This window comes from Apiospora aurea, assembly GCF_038362705.1.
Source record: "Apiospora aurea strain CBS 24483 chromosome Unknown utg000008l_segment0_segment0, whole genome shotgun sequence".
NCBI classification, from domain to species: domain Eukaryota; kingdom Fungi; phylum Ascomycota; class Sordariomycetes; order Amphisphaeriales; family Apiosporaceae; genus Apiospora; species Apiospora aurea.
Window position 1 is genome coordinate 792805 of NW_027117395.1, and position 17710 is coordinate 810514.

The following is a 17710-nucleotide window of genomic DNA, read 5'->3' on the forward strand; positions in this document are numbered from 1 at the left end:
TTCGGATGATAATTCCCTCGGGGCAATTTACCTCTTGCATACGGCGAAATCAATCTCGAGGTCAGTAGGAGTGAGCTGAGGGGCACGCATGCGGGGTATTTGTTTACTTGGAACAGATGGCTGCATATCAAACACTCTCAACCGTCGTCTTTCAGGCAGCAAATGTATCTCTTATTCTTCATGCAGAACTTGTAAAAGCAAACAAACACCACACGGACTGTAGCCTTCGTCGGTGCAGGTTCGCAACTCATTCCTCTCAAGATCGTCCTCTTTTTCCTCTGCATACTGTTCGCTCCATGGTACTTTGCTCGGCACAATGGTCCAAACCCGCCGCACAGCAGCAGCAGCAGCAACAACAGCATCTGCCAATAAGGATACTACGACCGCAACTTCAACCGCCCATAATAAGAATAAAGCAGCCGTGACTACTACCTCTGCCCCTACTGCTGCTACCACGACAACCGCCGCAACTAGGCCTGCTACGGATGCTGCCGATGCCATCACCAAGAACAATGCGCGCTTCAACGCCGAGGCCGCGGCGTGGGACAGCAACCCCTTCATCCAGGCCATGAGCGCCGAGGCCTGGCGGGCGGTCCAGCACCACGTCACATGCTTTAGGGACTCATCCGACGCCGCCGGCCCCGCCCCCCGGCCCGACGTGCTGGAGATCGGCTGCGGGACCGGCACGCTGAGCCTGCTGGTCGCGCCGCACGCGCGGCTGCTCGTCGCCGTCGACGCTGCCGAGGGCATGGTCGAGGTGCTGAAGGCGAAGCTCGCGGATAATGCTGAAGCCAACAAGGCCAACGAGGATGATGACGGCGGCAGTGGTGGTGATGAGAACAGACAGGAGAAGAAGGAGAAGAGCCGCTTGCCGAAGAAGGATCTCCGAAACGTCGTGCCCATCTGCGTCATGCTCGAGGACCCGGAAGACCCCAGCCTGCCCCCCCGGAACCGGAACGCAGCAACAGCAACAGGAACAGGACCAGGACCAGGAGGAGAAGCAGCCGCCAGCGCAAGAGGTCGGCGGTCGGCCTGATAGGATCAAGTTCGACCTCGTCCTCTCGCACCTCGTTCTGCACCACATCCCGGACATGGCGCCGGTGCTGCGCACGATGCTGGGCTGCCTGAAGCCGGGCGGCGCGGTGGCGCTGACGGACTTCGAGGACTTCGGCCCCGCGGCCCGCAAGTTCCACCCGGAGGGCAAGATGGAGGGGGTGGAGCGGCACGGGCTCCCGCGGGCGCGCATGCGCGAGCTGATGCGCGAGGTCGGGTTCGCGGACGTGCGGGTCGAGGTCGCGTGGACGGCGAGGAAGTCGGTCGAGTCGTTCCCGGGGAGTTTGGGGATCGGGCCGAGGGCGGGGAGGGGAAGGGGGAGATGATGGAGTTTCCTTTTCTGATTTGTACGGGGAAGAGACCGTGAGGACTGCCCGAGGGGTCGGGTAGGTGAAGCAGGGTGGGTGGGTGGCTCTAGATGGGGATGTGGCTGGCCGGATGGTTGCGCGCGTTGGATTCACGAAGAGGGATATGAACATATGCACACGAAGGCATCGACGAGGCATCTTACAACCCTCTGATGCTTCCCCCTGGTACATTCCTGTGGTTGCATACTGGGGATATGGACTGTATAGAGTAGCTGTCTGAGTATCTACACAACATATACAAGCACACGATTCTGATGCCCTGTGTCGCACATGTTCTTCAGAGGCAGGGTGATAAGCCATGGAGTTGGCATTGTTCGTACTCCTTGAGTTGCCAATAGACAGAATACCTCTGGTGTAAGTGCGGTACCTCCCGACTTAGAGTGCAATACCCCAAGACGCATGGACTCCCCCACCTCGAGCTCACTGGAGGGAGGGACTGGAGCTAAGCTGGGCTTTTTTTTTTAACTTTTTTAGGTGCCACCCGTCTTCGGGTCAATTGGGAATTGGGGGGAACGAATGGGCGAACAGCCAAGCTCCATCCTCTTGGGAAAAAATAATCTCCTGATCATCGAAGGCCATTGGATTGGATTTGCAACAAACCAATGAAGTAGCTGCCAATTTCCTCGAAGTCGCAAATTCCCACCACGGCCAGTCAGACAAACACACCCCCCCCCCCAGCACCAATCCTCGGGAAACAAACGAAATCGCTGCGACAATTTGGCATCGAGTGCGACTTTTTTCTCTCTCTTATCTTATCTGTCCAATTCGATCCCGCCGATTAATGGGACGGGAGTGTGGCGTACTTGAACATCGACCAGCCCTTGCCTACATACCCGACCTACCTACTACTCTCTGCCTTGCCGGAACCTCGGATCGGACTCGGGCGCCTTTCGTGAGACAATAATAAATCCCAAGGGACGGATACATGGCCAAAATCGGTAGCCCACGCAGCGTGGCCGAAGCCACCCTCTTCACCTCCAACACGCCGCACGCCAACATCAAGAAGGCCTCCGCCGACGCGACCTCGTCCTCCTCTTCCGCCGCCGCCGCCGCCGCATCCTCCTCCCAGAAAGCCGCGCCGACAATGTCGTCAACAAGGTCAGCAGCAGCTTCCGCCTCCAGGTCGCCAGCGGCTGCCCCCTGGAAACCCATGCAGCCCCCAGGCGGCATGCCGCCGTTAGGAAATCGCCCCGCCGCCCCCGAGACGCTCGACGAGAAGGTGCGGCGGCTGCGCGCCGCGCATCTGGCGGCCAAGAACCACGACGTATCGAGGATGGACAAGGTCATTGGCGGCACGAGGAGATACATGGACGCGGCCCATCGGTTTACCGTCATGGGACTGATCGGTTTCAGCGGTAAGTCTTCTCTTCCCCCCTCTTTCTCCTGCGGGGAGGGTTTCGGTCTCGAACCACCTGCCGCCACCAATTGCTGCTGTCAACAGGCACTACGATGTAGCGCAGCATTGCCAAAGAGTCGAACACCCCCGCTGACATGATTGTTATTATTTGTTGCTGTACAGGTCTCGCGTTAGTAGTCACCGTCTACGCCACCGTGGACATGATGATGTACAACCGCAAGCGCCGCAACGAGTTCTTCGCCATGCAGCAGACCCTCCAGTCCGACAGCCTCGACGCCGCCCGCCTGGCCTACATGACGGGCAAGGCCAGCGACGAGCAGATCGCCATGGTCGAGGACGCCACCGAGCGCGCCAAGCAGGCCGGCGTGCCCCTGCCCAAGCTCCTGAACCCGGCCCGGACGGCGGCCACCACCGAAGCAGACGCGTCAGCGTCGTCCTTCACCGCCACCACCAGTACCGCCGACAAGACCGTCTGGCCCGGCGAGTCCATGCAGGGCGCCTCCTTGAGCGGCGCCGGCGAGGCCGAGGAACCGAAGAAGAAGGGCGGCCTCAGCAGTTGGCTCTTCTCGGGCCTCAAGAAGGAGGACACCGCGGCCGGCGCCGAGAGTAGCAGCAGCAGCAGCCTGAACTTCAAGAACGAAGAGGCCGCCGCGTCGGGTCGGGTCATGCGCGCCATCGACGAGCAAAAGGACAACGTCAAGGCCGCGCTCGAGACGGAGCGGGAGAACCAGCGCAAGGGCGGTCCCCTGGACCAAATAGGCCTAAACGCCCCGCAGGAGAAGCCCCAGAAGAAGGGGTGGTTCTGGTAAAGACGAACATTTGGAATAGAAAAGGGGGTGCTCGGGGGGCTTTCCCCCAAAGAACAGGCAAGACAGATATCACCTGTCCCTGTCTAGTTTGTCGTCTATACTTGTACCATTGGGGAGAGAAAAAGAGCTCTCTCTCTCTCTCTCTCTCTCTCCATGTATTACATACATCTCGCGTCGCACTCTCGAGGCCCGTCGTCTCGCCGGCTGTCTTTATTCCCGCCCGCGCGCAAGTAGAGAGGGTGGCATTTATTGGTACTACCTACACCTATGTTAGGTATGATAGTAGTATAGTGTATCGGTGTATCATCATGTTATGACTACTTACTTTGTTGGTGTAGATGGGCGACGACGGTGCATCAAAATCAGGCGTTTATTGGGGTCGGTCTATCTATCTACATATCTACGTTTCTGAAAGTATCCAATTTCGGGTTGTCCATACCTTTCTTCGCATCACTATTCATCATTTGACCTATGTCCTGCACCATATTTTCCCTCGAGTGCTTCAATGAAAATGGTCGCCGGACCTGCGTAACTGATCATCTCTTCGTGAATGAAACCGATGCGCGAACGCCTGCGAAAAACCCATCTATTCCGATCTGCTACCCTGTCATACATGATACATACTTAACCCCTATCATTACTCACCAAACGCGCAGTTCGTTCAGGAATCCAGTTCGTCCCCGAAAAGCACGTCCACCCTACGAAACTTGTAAGCATGGCTCACAAACAATGTGGCATTGCAGGATAGATCGCATGTAGTTGTTGTGGGCAATAGCATTGTTTTCTATTTTCAATATTGTTTATCATATGACGCCAGAAGCGGGTCACGCTGACAGTCGGGTCTTATTCCTCTGCTGCCACCGGGTTCATACCCATCGCTATATACTCGACAAAAAAAAAGTCTGCCAAGCGAACCCAATGACATGATTACACCCGTTCCTTTCCCATAGTGGAACCCCTGAACTCCGAACCCAAAATCAAATCCATAGCTTGTATGCAGTAAACGAGTGTAAGGGGTATTGTGGCATATAACAGGCCTTCAAAAGCAACAAATAAATCAAAAGAGGTAGGCACGGAATGGCCGCATGCCGCAACCTCTTATCAGCAGCTGATGTACTGAGGCAATCAGCGGCCGGCAGCAGTGGTTTGAGATAAATCATCTTCTATGCGTCGGGCAAACGGTATAGGAGAAATACGTGAAGCAGCGGCGCTTACGGCGCAAGCGCCAGCAACATTAGCTTCGCTCACGATATGATGATATGGTTGAAGTGGCCCGGTATCTTCTGCCGGCATTTGTCACAGTCCGCCCGGTATCCTATACTGAACGATTTCTTCATGCCGGGTTGAAGCGTCCAGCTATTGACGGTGTGCTTGCTACGCGAGTGGCCGTACTTGCCGCGCGGCGAAGGGGTGGCGGGTGCTGAAGATGGAGAGTTGCCCTCTTCAGAGCAAACATCACCATCCGCGTCCATCATGCCCGTATCAGCTTCTGTGGCTGGTTCATGGCATATCTCCAAGTTGGGGTGCAGCGCTGCCATAGCAGCCGGGTTGGTCGAATGAGGCATGTGTGGCAGATACGGCCGCTGTTGAGACGCATCTAGCACCATTCCAGGGCTGGTGGGCAGTTCCTCGCCACCGCTTTCGCTAATAGGGGACGGGAGTCGCCGGTTCTGGATCATAGACCATCCTGCCGAGCCATCCAACGAACGCGGGACCGAGGGATCCGCCGCAGGTGGGAATGCGTGATGCTGTCCTGCCCCTGTTCCAGCATTACCCATCTGATTTTGGATTTGCTCGGCTCCGAAGTTCGAGTTCGCAGCATGCATTTGCTGGTTCGCCGAGGTCCAATTGTTTCCCCGTACTTGGGCAGCAAACGTCGCATTGATGGGAGTCGGGATCCGACCGGTGTTACTCGAGCCATATCCGTCACCCATTGACTGGTCAGGAGCGTTCGCCATTCCCTCCATCATATCCGTGTCCCTGTCTAATTCCATTGAAGAGTTGGACGCATGCTGCTGCTGCTGCATGGGCAGCGTGGAAACCCATGGCGAGAAGTGGGACTGAGACTGCATCTCTTCCGAGTCTGAGTCCGTGGGTGTAATTGTGGTCGCGGCCACTGAGTTCGTGGGGAAGCTGGGTGGGTGGGACCACCGTTTGTGCGGAGGCGACGAGCGCAAAGGCAGCGAATGCAGACGTTTCTATGCGCATCGTATGGTTAGAAGATGCACCATTGGATTATTGCTTCGCAATGGAAAGCTCGAAATTACGGGATGCGAAGCCAAAACTTACATTACGATGATCACCGAAGCTCAGCGACTCGGCCGAGCCATTATCCTCCTCCTCCCGACCTCTCTTCCTAGTGGCCTCGGGCCAGCGGTGGTGAGTCTCGAGCATGGTGGTAAGTTGGGGATGGAACCGGTAAGGCACAGTGCCAAGAAAAGCGGGTGGTTGCGTATAAGTTGCTTGAACGATAACAGCGCTTTGAAGCTTGAATACTAGGGGGCGAAAAGGGCAACTCCAATGGTTGGCGAGTGGGCGTATGAAATATGGACAAGTGTATTAGACAGATGGGCGAGTTTGCGGGGGGAATGGGCAAAGGGAAGAGTTGGCCTGGCGGATCGTCGTGATCGTGGCTGAGGTCCAGCTGTGCAAAAATAAACGAGTCGACGCCCCCAACCTTGCTCGTGCCAGACGGGGTCTCCACGTGATAAGATCTTGTTTAAAGCGTTAATAGCAATGGGGCAGACCAGGCTGGTGTCAAGATTGAATGAACCAGTTATTCCAGGGTTGGTTGGGAGAAACCAAAGGGGAGGTAGGGTGGCGCCTTTTGTGAGGTGGTTGGTTGATGAGATGCGCCGAAGTGATTAGGAGCCGGTACTTTCTGCTGACCGGGTAGGCGATGCGAGGCTTTACAGGCTGAAAAATTAACAAGATGTGAGAATTGAACAATTAAGTTAAAGTGTAATGAGGACAGCTTCCGGCCTCCTCAAGATGCAAAGATGGGAGAGAAAGAATGTGAGGGTTTGTTGGATTGAATAAGACAAGAAGTTCAAGACTGTAATACCCTTATGGGACGAAGGGGGGCCAAGCAAGGCAGGAGGAAGCGGCCTAGCAGAGTGTGGACTTCAGCTACAACGGGGAAAAAAGGAAAACGGTGGCAGACAAGGTGGCCGACAAGAAGGAATGACGTGTGTGGGTGCGCAGGCTCAAAGTCGCGATACAAGCAGCCAGAAATAGGATGGAATGGGGAAGCACTGGAGAAAAAGAGAGAGGGCGTGAATAAGAATACCTAAGCAGCGTCGCAAGGAAGCGAGCGCAGTTCAAGTGGTGACCAGCCAAGCCCCTCCTCCAACAGGCCGTCAAGCTCAGGCAGTCGTCAAGTCACGACCCGTGCAGCCGTGTCAAATCTACCTAGATCCAGGTCCGGGTCTCCAGGCTGGTATGCTGGTATGCTGGTATGCTGGTATGTATGATGGGATGGGAGGGATGAAGGTGGGTACGGGTACGGGTACTCACTTGCAGCTTAATAGATTGATTGATTGATGAGATCTTCCTCGGGCAACACTGCGCACGGCAAGACAAGCAGACAAGGGGAGGAGGGCTCCTTCTGAGGACGGACGAGAGAGTGTGCAGTGAGACAGGCGCAGTCTTGGCAAGACCAAGACAGTACTTTTTTGACTGGTTTGATGGATGGATGCCGGAGGTGGAGAAGTGGAATGGATCAATGGAAATGCTGGCTGGGTGCATCGACATAACCGCACGCCTGACGCCTGTCCAGAGGCCTGTCCTGCAAACAAGGAAACCCCCAGGGCTGCCAAAGGTGAAGCTTGCAGCCTGTGAGGGGGGGGCTTTGTAGGTAACACTCCAGGCTACTTACGCGCTACCGCCCATATCTCATGCAGACAGACGTGCTATCAACCGGCCCTTCGATTGATCAATTGATGTGAATTCCATGATGCATCCCCCAAGACATTTTGGCACCCTTAGGTAGGATGTAGGTAGGTACACTACTCTATAGCCAGCTGGCCAGCTGAATTGGCTTTCTGTCGGGACAAGGGATAGATAGACAGACAGATACCGACTGCTACTGACCTCGCACATACGAGCAGCATGAAACCAACCCCACAGCCCAACCTGCCCCAGTTCTGGAAGAGGCCGATCCAGAGCCCGCACCAGGAGTCGGATTTTCTTCTTTTGATGCACGCACTACTCAGATCTTCCCATCTCAGGCATCAGCTCGTTTGCAAGTAGGGCTGTGTGAACTTCGCATCTCGTTTTGGATCTTCGACACAAACACGGGCAGGCACAGCAAATCCACATGCGCCCCCGAGTGGTGGACAAGCCGGTCCTGGGGCTCAATTGCTGCGCGCTGCCGTCACAGCTCCCAGCTGAGCAGCATGGTACGTACCTCTATGTCAGAGTCGTGGTGATGTTAGGAATGCTTGATGCGTATGTTGCATGACTGGCGCTAATAATAAACACAACTTGTTCACAGTCCGAGTCCCCACTTCCCATCATGCTGGGCAAATGTGCTGCATGCCGCAGCTGGGTTTTCCTGAGTGACGACGGCCTGCAGCATGCACCTGCACCTGCACCTGCAGTTGCCGTATGGAGACAATTGAAAGGTAATCAACCACCATGAAACGGCTATTATTCACTGCATATAATACCGACGCCTGAGACCTCTGTTAGTTACCTGGCCGATCAAACAGAAACAAATAATTGTAAACAATACAGAGAAAGAAAGAAAGAGAGAGAAAAGGAAAAACATTATTCAGATTCACCCCCTAACAAAAAAAAAGTCGTGGGTTCCGTCTGTGATGGACAGTATTTCCGACATGGAGCTGTAGTGGCTGATTAGCAATAACGGGAATCCCGAACGCTCGGATTGGCATCCTCCTCGCCGTCGGAAAAGCTCTCCGATACATAGCTAGTAGCCCTGGCACTAGAATTTTCTACCCTACTTTCTATTCCGTGCCTTATTAGCCAGGTAGCCTGCACGGTTTCGAAAAGGGGGGGGTTCTCGTAACCTCATGACGAGTCAGGGTTGGCATTTCCACCTTGTTGGTCAGCATCTGAAATTGCAATGCACTTCCTTCGTCGCAATCGCTGCGCGAGAGGGAGGTCACGAGCGGTCAACGACGCTGTGTCGGTGAGAGTCGTGTAAGTAGGTTAAAGTGTCACAGGAGCCCCAGACGGCAGCGTTTTTGGCGGGCGAGGAAGATGAGGGAGTTTCGAATTGTACGGAGAATGCTTGAAAGAACACACCACCCAGGCACAGCGACAGGGCGGTCCAGAACAGCCCAGATCCCGGAGCGGCTCAGCGCGCGACATTTCTACAATCAACGTTCCCCACTGGCCCGTTCCAATGGCCCGGTACGCGCGACTGTGACCTGCCCGCCTGCGGCTGTAACTTCTTCACCTTTTTGCGTTCTGACGGGACTCTTTTTCTTCTCTGGCATGGTTTCAAAAGTGCTTCATCAGCCCCTGGGATCGCCCGCCAGCGATTGTCAGCGATGATAGGCAAGGGCCAGATAGACTGACATATTTACCCACACGTGTCACAAATGTCACGAGTTATGTATTACGTACCTGCCGTTCGTATTTTGCAGTGCTCGTCTGTTATCCTATTTCGGCGGTGGCGACGTTGCATTCTCCCAATCAAGTAACTGAATTGAAGCCGGGTCTCTGTCTGGACCTATGTGCCTATGTAAATGATATGGCGAAATGCATGTGATGTCAATTCGGATGGGGGTGTGCGTGTGCCAGTGCGCAATGAATGCAGCTCATCAATCTGGCTCTTATGTCATCAACAAGGTCAAAATGCAGCAGCGTCACATCCCAGGAGAGGGGCGGCCAAGTTAAGCCGTAACGTAACGTCATCTTCCCTTCCACTTAGCCGGGACCCTGAATTGCACTGACGCATCTGGGCCATGATCGTTTTTTTCCCCTTCCCTTCTCTGCGCGTCAAAGCTCGGCTGCTTAGATTTCCCGTCAGGGTAAGGGTGAGAAGATCCTTTCCGCTGAGGAGGATAGTCGTAGATAGCCTTTAGCTCGAACTCAAAACTCAATCGTGTAAATCAACGTTCATGCCTGATGGGGACCACAGAACGAACACGCGAGCCAAGGGGTCTAGAAGTTAGCTCTGGCTACCGGAAACGGCGCAGTATTGACAGCAATGAATGCAGGGAGTGGCAACCTGTGGTATCTTATCCTATCCTGCCAATTGGTCTCATCAGTGATTGGTCTACATCTATGTGAAAATAATGTGCCCCATCCCTAAGGTCCTCAGGGGTCTTCGGGTTGCGACCCTGTGAATACATGATGTGTTAAACCACCACAACTAAGGAGCCATCGCGTAGATTGTGCCTCAACTCTGAAATTCCAATAGCCGGAGCAACTGTGCTCTTGAAAATATTAAAAAGCCAACCATCGAGGCCCTGGTGATGGACGAGCGAAAGGATCACCTCTTGGGACCGGCCTTTATGGCCTCGAAGCTATCGCCGCCATCCCTGCGAAGATTATATTACAACTTCAAAGATTGTTAAATGCACCGTGGTAACATACGTCAACATGTGTTGTAGTCAGAGAACTGTAAAATGTCATCATGGCCGGTAGTTCTCGTGTACAAATCGACCATGTGCCAAGTCGACTCGGCACAAATAGGAAATTATGCTTGAGTCTTCGACGATATCTTTCTTAGACCCGGCAGCAACTGAATATAGACACAGGGACATGTGTTTGAATAGTATTGTGTATCAAAGTCTCCTTGCTCGGATCCGGATATTCGAACAGTCCTCAGGCAGCTTATACGCGAGCGGCTGGGTAAAGGAGTAGGCAAGTCAGGCTGTAGTACTCGTTCCGGAGCGCCCAAGGATCAGGCTCACAGGGCACTTGAAGGAAGCTGGTTCGTATTATAGTTATATGATATAAAGTCTAAATAATTTACTCCGTTTACTGTACGCAGTAAGAAGATGTGCGGCGACGTACGATGGTGGAAATGCAAACTTATTGTTCGACATTGTATACATGTGTATGAGTCGAAAAGAAAAAGACCCCCCCCAAAAGAGAAGAAAAAATATATAAAACGACTGACACTTTAATTTGAATTCCTCTAGTGAATCCTGAGTAAAGTTCTTGACTACACCTGGGCATTATATCAAGTAGCTGCTCTGATGTTTACTCTATGTGCTGTAGTGGTCTCTTTGACTGCTATACAACAGAGCATTCTTGCGTCCACCTTGGCATTCTTCTTGATGACGTCCAATACTTCATTCGTCTTTCTGTCGCTGTTGAGACTTCGAACTAGACGTTGGCCAAGGCAACCTATAGGGACGATAGACAGCACGTTGAAGGTAGTTCCAAGCATGGCACCGCTACGATGGGATGGAAGTCAAGAAGTGTCAAAACTATACGACTTATTTCCCCTATATTTCACCCATTTGGGGCTTTCTACTTGTCATCGAACCCCTTCCTTCCTCCATGTAGGTATCAGTCGTCTCGCGTATGTGCAATATACTAAGCCCGAATTCGCCACGAGAGGTTCGGTGCGTGTTTATATATAACTCAGTGTTTGCCACAAATCCAAACTTTTCATCTCGGGAAGAAACAACGTGGCAAATAGTACAAATTGTTATTATGAATGAGACTTTTTCCCAAGGGGACCCATTCTAGCCAGCCCCTATTCCACCGACAGCTCATCACGAAAAGATAGGAGCCCTTCTCGGTAACAAAGGATACAGGCCACGAACGGTCTGGTCCATAGAAGTTGCAGCCGCGAAGTAGAGATATCGTTATTTTATTTTATTTTTCTCAAACCCCTTTCACATGCCAGGCCGGCCAGGCAAAAGTGAGAGGAAGAAGACCCACGCCGAACAGGTTACTCTCATAGGTACAGTTTCCTTCATTTGCAGGTGCAGTGTCCCACAATATTGCGACAAGAAAATCTACCCATGGATACAATCGAGAGGAAAGAGTTTTCTCCGTCCCGGTGATTAATACGACAGAGGATCCCTCGGGCGTTCTAAATATAATGTTGGAGAGAGCCATACCTCACCCCCAATTGAACGGATGCCCTCGGTGGATTTGTTTCGTTTCTGTTACGCAGAGGGCATGGACCGAACCAAGTGAGAAAAAGAAAGGAGCATGGGCGCTGCAAAGGCCCGTATCAAAATGCGAAAAGGGCCATTAGCTAAGTTCCCGCGCCCGTCGAACCCCGCCACCTGGTAAGGCACTCGACCGGGTCAGTGACAACATCTGAAAACAGTAACGTAAGTCGGTAATTTATAGACAACAGCGGTCTGAACGACGTCTGCTTGTAAGCAGTAGTAAGCAGAAAAGTTCCCTGGGCCCCCCGGGCGTGCTCGTCCCGGCTTTCGTCCTCCGGGCTCCCGCCCCGTCCTTGTTCGCTCCAATGCGATGGAGCAGGGGCTCTATCCGTGTTGTTTCCAGCAATCTGAGCGCGATGGTCGAGCCCTGTTCTGAGGCCGGCCCGCGAAGATATCGCGAACTGGGGGGGGGTTCTCCCTCTTCAGTTCAAAAAAAAAAAATCGTACGTTGTCCTGGTTTTCTTTCCCCACTGCGTTTTGGGGGAGGGGGTTCGGGTCCGGTCGGTGGATAGAATGGGCACTGGATACTGTCGAGGTCCCTCGAGTCCCTTGTATTATAAGACGCCCAAAAGCCAGCTGAAAGCTCTGGATTTACGGCACGCGATGCTTGGTGTTCGCGGTCCCAGAGCTCCGGTTCGAGCTCGTCTTCCGGTCTAGTGGACAAACAGGTGGACCGAATAAAGGGGCTTCTCATCAGCTCTTACGGGGCGCCCACGGGTCAGAGCTCAGCTTACAACATCTGGGATGGCGACATTTTGTGTTCGCCATTTCTCGTCTTGCGCCTCAAGCATGTATTCTTTTTTGGTGTAGGCGCAGTCATGCAAGCAATCCAGAGGGTCCGAGAGTCGTGGGAAGCGAGCAGCCAGCCCTGCAGCCATCGCTAAAGCCTCTCTCCCTTATCTACTGGGCTGGGCTTTCCCATTTTTTATGCCATTCTTCTTTAGGCTATCCTTACAGTAGGGAACGGGTCCTTTGCGACGAACCCATGTGGACCGTTACCACGCTTGAGCTCCGAACGGAGCCCAGTATGTAACGGGGACCAGAATACATAGGCCCGTGACAGTATGACTGCGGAGGAGGAGTGTGTCGATCCTGATCTGGGGGTTGTCAATGCATGCAACGTCGACCCGAACACTTTGGCGGTTTGGGCGTTTGGGTGTTTGGGCGGTTTGAGCGGTCGCTCGGCCGTCGAGAATGGTGGACGATCCGGATTATCATCATCTCTGACCCGACCGTTTCTGGCCATATGCATGTGATATCTATGTAGGAACGATTGGCTTTCGGGTGTTTCTGGGTCGGGTGGCAGATAATGCTTTCTTGACAGGTCTATCTTTGGCTTTTGGGGGCCATGACGTTTGAGAACAACCTGTTGCCTGCCAGGGCAGGCTTCGCTCGCCACACACACACACGCACACACACCTACCGAAGCCTGTGCCCCTTTCATTATTCCGAAACAAGCGATCGGATCATATATCCGTAGCTTTGGCTGCCAAGGTTGTTATTCCCGTGACCCGTTGGCGACATTTCTCTGAATAGTGAGTGTAGATGGAGTAGCGCGTCTGCCTATCGTGACGCCCCGACTAGTCCGGTCCTCTTGGCTAGCACTATTCCTCTGCAGTAATATGTGGTCTGGCATGTCTTCTCTCTGCACAGCAGAAAATAGCTTGGCGAGTTATATCCGAGGCATAGACGCTAGCCCGTATCTTCGATAATCATTTGTCATCGTAGCGTTCCCCCGTGCAACGCTAGAAGAGTTTTTGGACATTTCAGCTATCGAGTCGGGAGATGAGTATAGGCTGAACTGTTGGGGTTTTGAAGGGTGCGTGGAACGTCGAAAGATTTGTGGTGGTCATGATAACAATACCATTCCATTCTTTTTTAGTGTCCAACCGGCCGAACTGTCACGAGTTTCAACATTCTATCAGGCACAGCTACTTTGTATTTGTGCAGGCTCCAGGCGGGCTAGCCTGGCTCGTTCGCACCGTTCGTACGTTCGGCTTTTTTGCTCGGCCATACTAACTAACCCTCGGTAGTTCGAAGCCCTCATTGGCGTGCTGACCGGGAATTCTGCGAAGTCAAAATTCGAGTAGCCTGACCATGATCCGACAGGATGGCACGCCGGCTTTTGCATCATCGTTCTTTATTTTTTTAGCCTCCTTCTCACTACGCCCCCGAACTACCTATGTACATACATACATGCATCTTACCCACCGGTTGAAAAGGTGGGAAAGCCCATCAATTCGGATCAGCACGTCGCATTCGTTGCGGGCAACTAGCGTGCATAAATTCTTCCGTCTTTCTTCATTAGCTGGTGGTTACATTCTCATGAACGCCCTGTTCGAAGCAAATCATCCGGGGAAAAAAAAACTTCCTTCCCACCAACAACACAGAACTGAGGCGTCGCTTGTATGAATGGGCAGGGTCCTGGCTGCTAGGGACTAGAAACTCCGGAGCTGAATATTATGTAGTAAAGCACTGCTAAAACGTGGCTGTAAGCTGCGAATACGACAGCTCCACCAGGCCCGCCGTCCGCGAAGACGTTACAGGCGAAATATACTCGATCCATTGTATTGTATGCACGCAAGCACGCCAAACCAGCACGCTGTGACATCCGGCTCCCGGCCTGCCAGAGCCGTTTGTGTCTGTTCGCGGGATGGCTTATATAAAAGGCAAAAGGGATGTGCGTCGCGACAGGCATGATTTCGGAGAAAAAAAAGAAAAGAGGAGGAGGGGTCGAGAGCGAGCGAGCAGGAAGGAAAAAAAGACAACAAAAGCAGCCCACGGCCGGCTACATCTAGAAGGGATCGCCAAGGTGAACATAATGATCCCCGATCCTAGGTTGCAGCATTATTACTATTCCCCCTGCCGGTTTCTGTGCCGCTTGACCGCGACCAGCCCACTAGTAAATCTCCTAACGCCCACTAGACAGGGGCAGCACGACCCAGGGTCCGATCCGGGAGAGCCGACCGTAAGGCAAGTCGGCGGATCCCCCGCCCCGTCGTCGAACCAATAACAGCGCCCGGACGGGACGAAGCTATTGCGGAATTGCGCCGTCGGCACAGCAGGCCCCCCCAATTCGGTCCTTCGCTGGCGAACACCCTCGAGCCACCCCTAACCCCGACTAAAATCTCAGCAGGCGTGATACATCGTGGCTAGCAGGACCAGCAGCACGGGAATCGTCCCATGTCCACGAGCTCTTCGGTCTTGGGCGGTTTCGCATCTCCCTCTGACACTTAACGGACGCTACTGTAAGTGCCTAGATAACCACTGTCCGTCCATCCAGAGTCGATAGTAGAGGCTGCTCAGTCCGCCGCTAAGAGACCAAGCAGATGCCTGCACAGCGCGCCAGTATACCTGGTGCCATGTGGCCATCCGTCCGGCTGGCTGTGGGGTGGTTGCCCTTCTTAGCATATCGTCCTGGCCGTTGATCCAGTACAACACCCTTTCAGCATGCATGCCGGGCAAATAAGCACGCAAGCCTAGTCGACTTCGGGACATGGTATTGCAGGCCGTGGCAGCGTGGCAGGTGAGGCAAAGCCGGGCAAGCGAATGATACCCTTCCCCCCCCGACGGACAAGATTGGCAGTCCGTTCGCGTCTAGAGGCCCTCTAGACTGATATGAGGCTCCGCAGCTGAGCAGACCTCGCCCTTTGAGCCTCTCATCGTTTCATCTCTTGCCTCCCCGGTTACAGGGACCACCTCTGCATTAAATACAACATGGGGTTGCATATGATGCAGCTAGGCCCCCGTTTCTTTCTTTCCTGCTCAGGAGTCGCGTCGCCCCAGCAGAGAAGCCCAGTGCAGAGTGCAGAGTGCAGAGAGCCAAGCAGAGCTGGCCTGTCGTTTTTTCTTGTTATAATACATACCTGCTCGATCTCCCACACCCCCCCAGAATCCCTCCGGCCGCCTTGCCGTGCCGCTTGAACTCTATTTGCAATAATTTCGTTTCTTCGGTCCTGCATCCGACTCCCACACCCGCACCCGCACCGCACCGTACCGCGCCCACAACACACCAGTCAGTATGGCGGCAACAAAGACAGACTTCCAGGTCGCATCTTTGGCGGCGGGCTTCAGCTTGGGTTTCGGCTTCCTCACTGCGTGGGAGGCCATCAAGCAGACGAAAAGGAACAAGAACCCGGCCCGCAGTGCCTACATCTACATGGTATGGGCCGAAATCGCCGTCAACATCGCCATCGCCGTCCTGGGCTGGCTTTTCTTGGACGGGATATTAAAACCAACGTACGTTTTTTTCTGTGCCACACACACACACACACACACACACTAGGCCCCCCCCTTTTTACGCCGCATGACGCCTCTCACTCAACCAAGATGCTGACCCGATACCGTGTTCCAGGGTGCCGGTGTTATTTTTTATTTTATTCTGTTGGGTCTTCGAGATCCAACTGCTTATGCAGATTATTATAAACCGTATTGCCGTCATTGCGGAGAGTCAGGCAACCGTCCGCTTGATCAAGTACGGGACCGTCATCATCATCACCCTCATCAACATCTCCGTCTTCGTCATCTGGATCCCCTCGCACTTGGATCCTCCCGTGAACGACTTGTAAGTTCGAGACCCCATCCGCCGCTTCCCCGGTTGATCATTGAACCCCTGACTGATCTGTTTGTTTTCTACGCATCAGCTTCGTCCTTGCAAACAAGTACTATGATCCTATATCCAAGGTGCTCATCCTGATTGTCGATGCCGCCCTGAACTGGTACTTTGTGAAGTCCGTCAAGGAGCGCCTGGTGGAGCAGCACGGTCTCGTCAAATACGCCCCTCTGGTGGGCTTCAACACCAAACTGCTGATAGTCTCGATTTTGATGGACGTACGTATACTACCGTCAACATCTTCCTGATTATCGAACCAGACTAACCATGACACCGAAAAAGGCCTTCCTGATCGGCCTCATGTTCCTGCCCAACCCCGTCGTCTTCATCCAGTTCCACCCGGTCACGTACCTGACCAAGCTCAACATCGAGATGTCGGTGGCGAACCTGATCGCGCGCCTGGCCCGCGGCGGCAACAACAGCGACCAGTTCCACTCGAGCTCGTACAACAACACGGGCCCGCGCACGCAGCAGCAGCGCAACAACCCCCAGTTCGGCAACGAGCAGGACCTCGCCCTCAAGTCCTTCACCAAGTCGCGCATCCGCTCCGAGCCCGCCGACGACGACTCCGACAACGGCGTCGGCATCGGTGGTGGTGGTGGTGGTGGCGGCGGCGGCGGCATCACCCCCATGGGCGGCATCCACAAGCGCCTCGAGTACGAGGTCACCATCCACCAGAACCCCTCGCCCGGCGGCGGCGGCAGCACCAAGCCCTCGAGCAGCAGCCACAGCGACTCGTTCGAGCTGACCAAGGACGACGAGATGGCCCTGACGAAATACGCAGGCCACCCTCGCAGCCCCCGCATGTGAACCGCGGTCTAGTCAGTCGGAAAGAGGCTATTGATGAGGGGTGTGTGCGCGTGCGTGGCGTTTTCTCTCTCTCCATGCTTACGACGACGACGCGGGATACTCGATTGCTACCCTATCCCCCGCCCACACCCTGCAGTGTAGGAGTACTATTTATCTCTAATGTTTTTGGAAGATGGAGAACGGAAACGAAGATACCTGCCGTCCCGAGGAGGGACGATGACGACATTGAAGTTAAACTGCATTTCAGGGCAGCCAGCACCGGGGTAGGCTCACTTCGATTCTCCGAAGTAAATTAATCCCCGGCGGATGTACTACTACTACTACTACTCCTACCAGTACTACCACTATATGGGGTAATCTCTCTCGAAGGCCACAGGGAGTATCCAGCGGCCCAGGCCACGAAATTCTTGTCTTTTTTTTTACCTTTTTATTTTTTCAACAGTGGCAAAGTGCCAACCACTTTTGGTTTGGTGGGAAAACGATATACCCACCGCCTGCATACTTGGCATCGAAGATACCCATGGAAGATGAGTTACAGTGTTCCTGTTTAGGAGACATGATGATTGCGAGCGCATAGCATAATAATACTTTTT

General features: G+C 53.7%; 4 protein-coding genes across 4 annotated transcripts; 3 read left to right on the plus strand and 1 right to left on the minus strand.

Annotated features, from left to right (window-relative positions):
- Window positions 1-316: 316 nt before the first annotated feature.
- Window positions 317-1379, plus strand: PG986_011734 (uncharacterized protein; the record flags this gene model as incomplete). The annotated part of the gene is made up of 2 exons (XM_066847956.1): window positions 317-907; window positions 975-1379. The coding sequence occupies 2 exons, from the start codon at window positions 317-319 to the stop codon at window positions 1377-1379; spliced, it is 996 nt and encodes a 331-aa protein (XP_066694652.1).
- A 967-nt stretch (window positions 1380-2346) lies between these two features.
- PG986_011735 (uncharacterized protein) lies at window positions 2347-3587 on the plus strand (the record flags this gene model as incomplete). The annotated part of the gene is made up of 2 exons (XM_066847957.1): window positions 2347-2776; window positions 2941-3587. The coding sequence occupies 2 exons, from the start codon at window positions 2347-2349 to the stop codon at window positions 3585-3587; spliced, it is 1077 nt and encodes a 358-aa protein (XP_066694653.1).
- A 1244-nt stretch (window positions 3588-4831) lies between these two features.
- PG986_011736 (uncharacterized protein) lies at window positions 4832-5981 on the minus strand (the record flags this gene model as incomplete). The annotated part of the gene is made up of 2 exons (XM_066847958.1): window positions 4832-5785; window positions 5877-5981. 2 exons carry the CDS (start codon window positions 5979-5981, stop codon window positions 4832-4834), a joined length of 1059 nt encoding a protein of 352 aa, XP_066694654.1.
- Window positions 5982-15716: 9735 nt separating this feature from the next.
- PG986_011737 (uncharacterized protein) lies at window positions 15717-17117 on the plus strand (the record flags this gene model as incomplete). The annotated part of the gene is made up of 4 exons (XM_066847959.1): window positions 15717-15934; window positions 16050-16259; window positions 16339-16525; window positions 16590-17117. 4 exons carry the CDS (start codon window positions 15717-15719, stop codon window positions 17115-17117), a joined length of 1143 nt encoding a protein of 380 aa, XP_066694655.1.
- Between the last annotated feature and the right edge of the window lie 593 nt (window positions 17118-17710).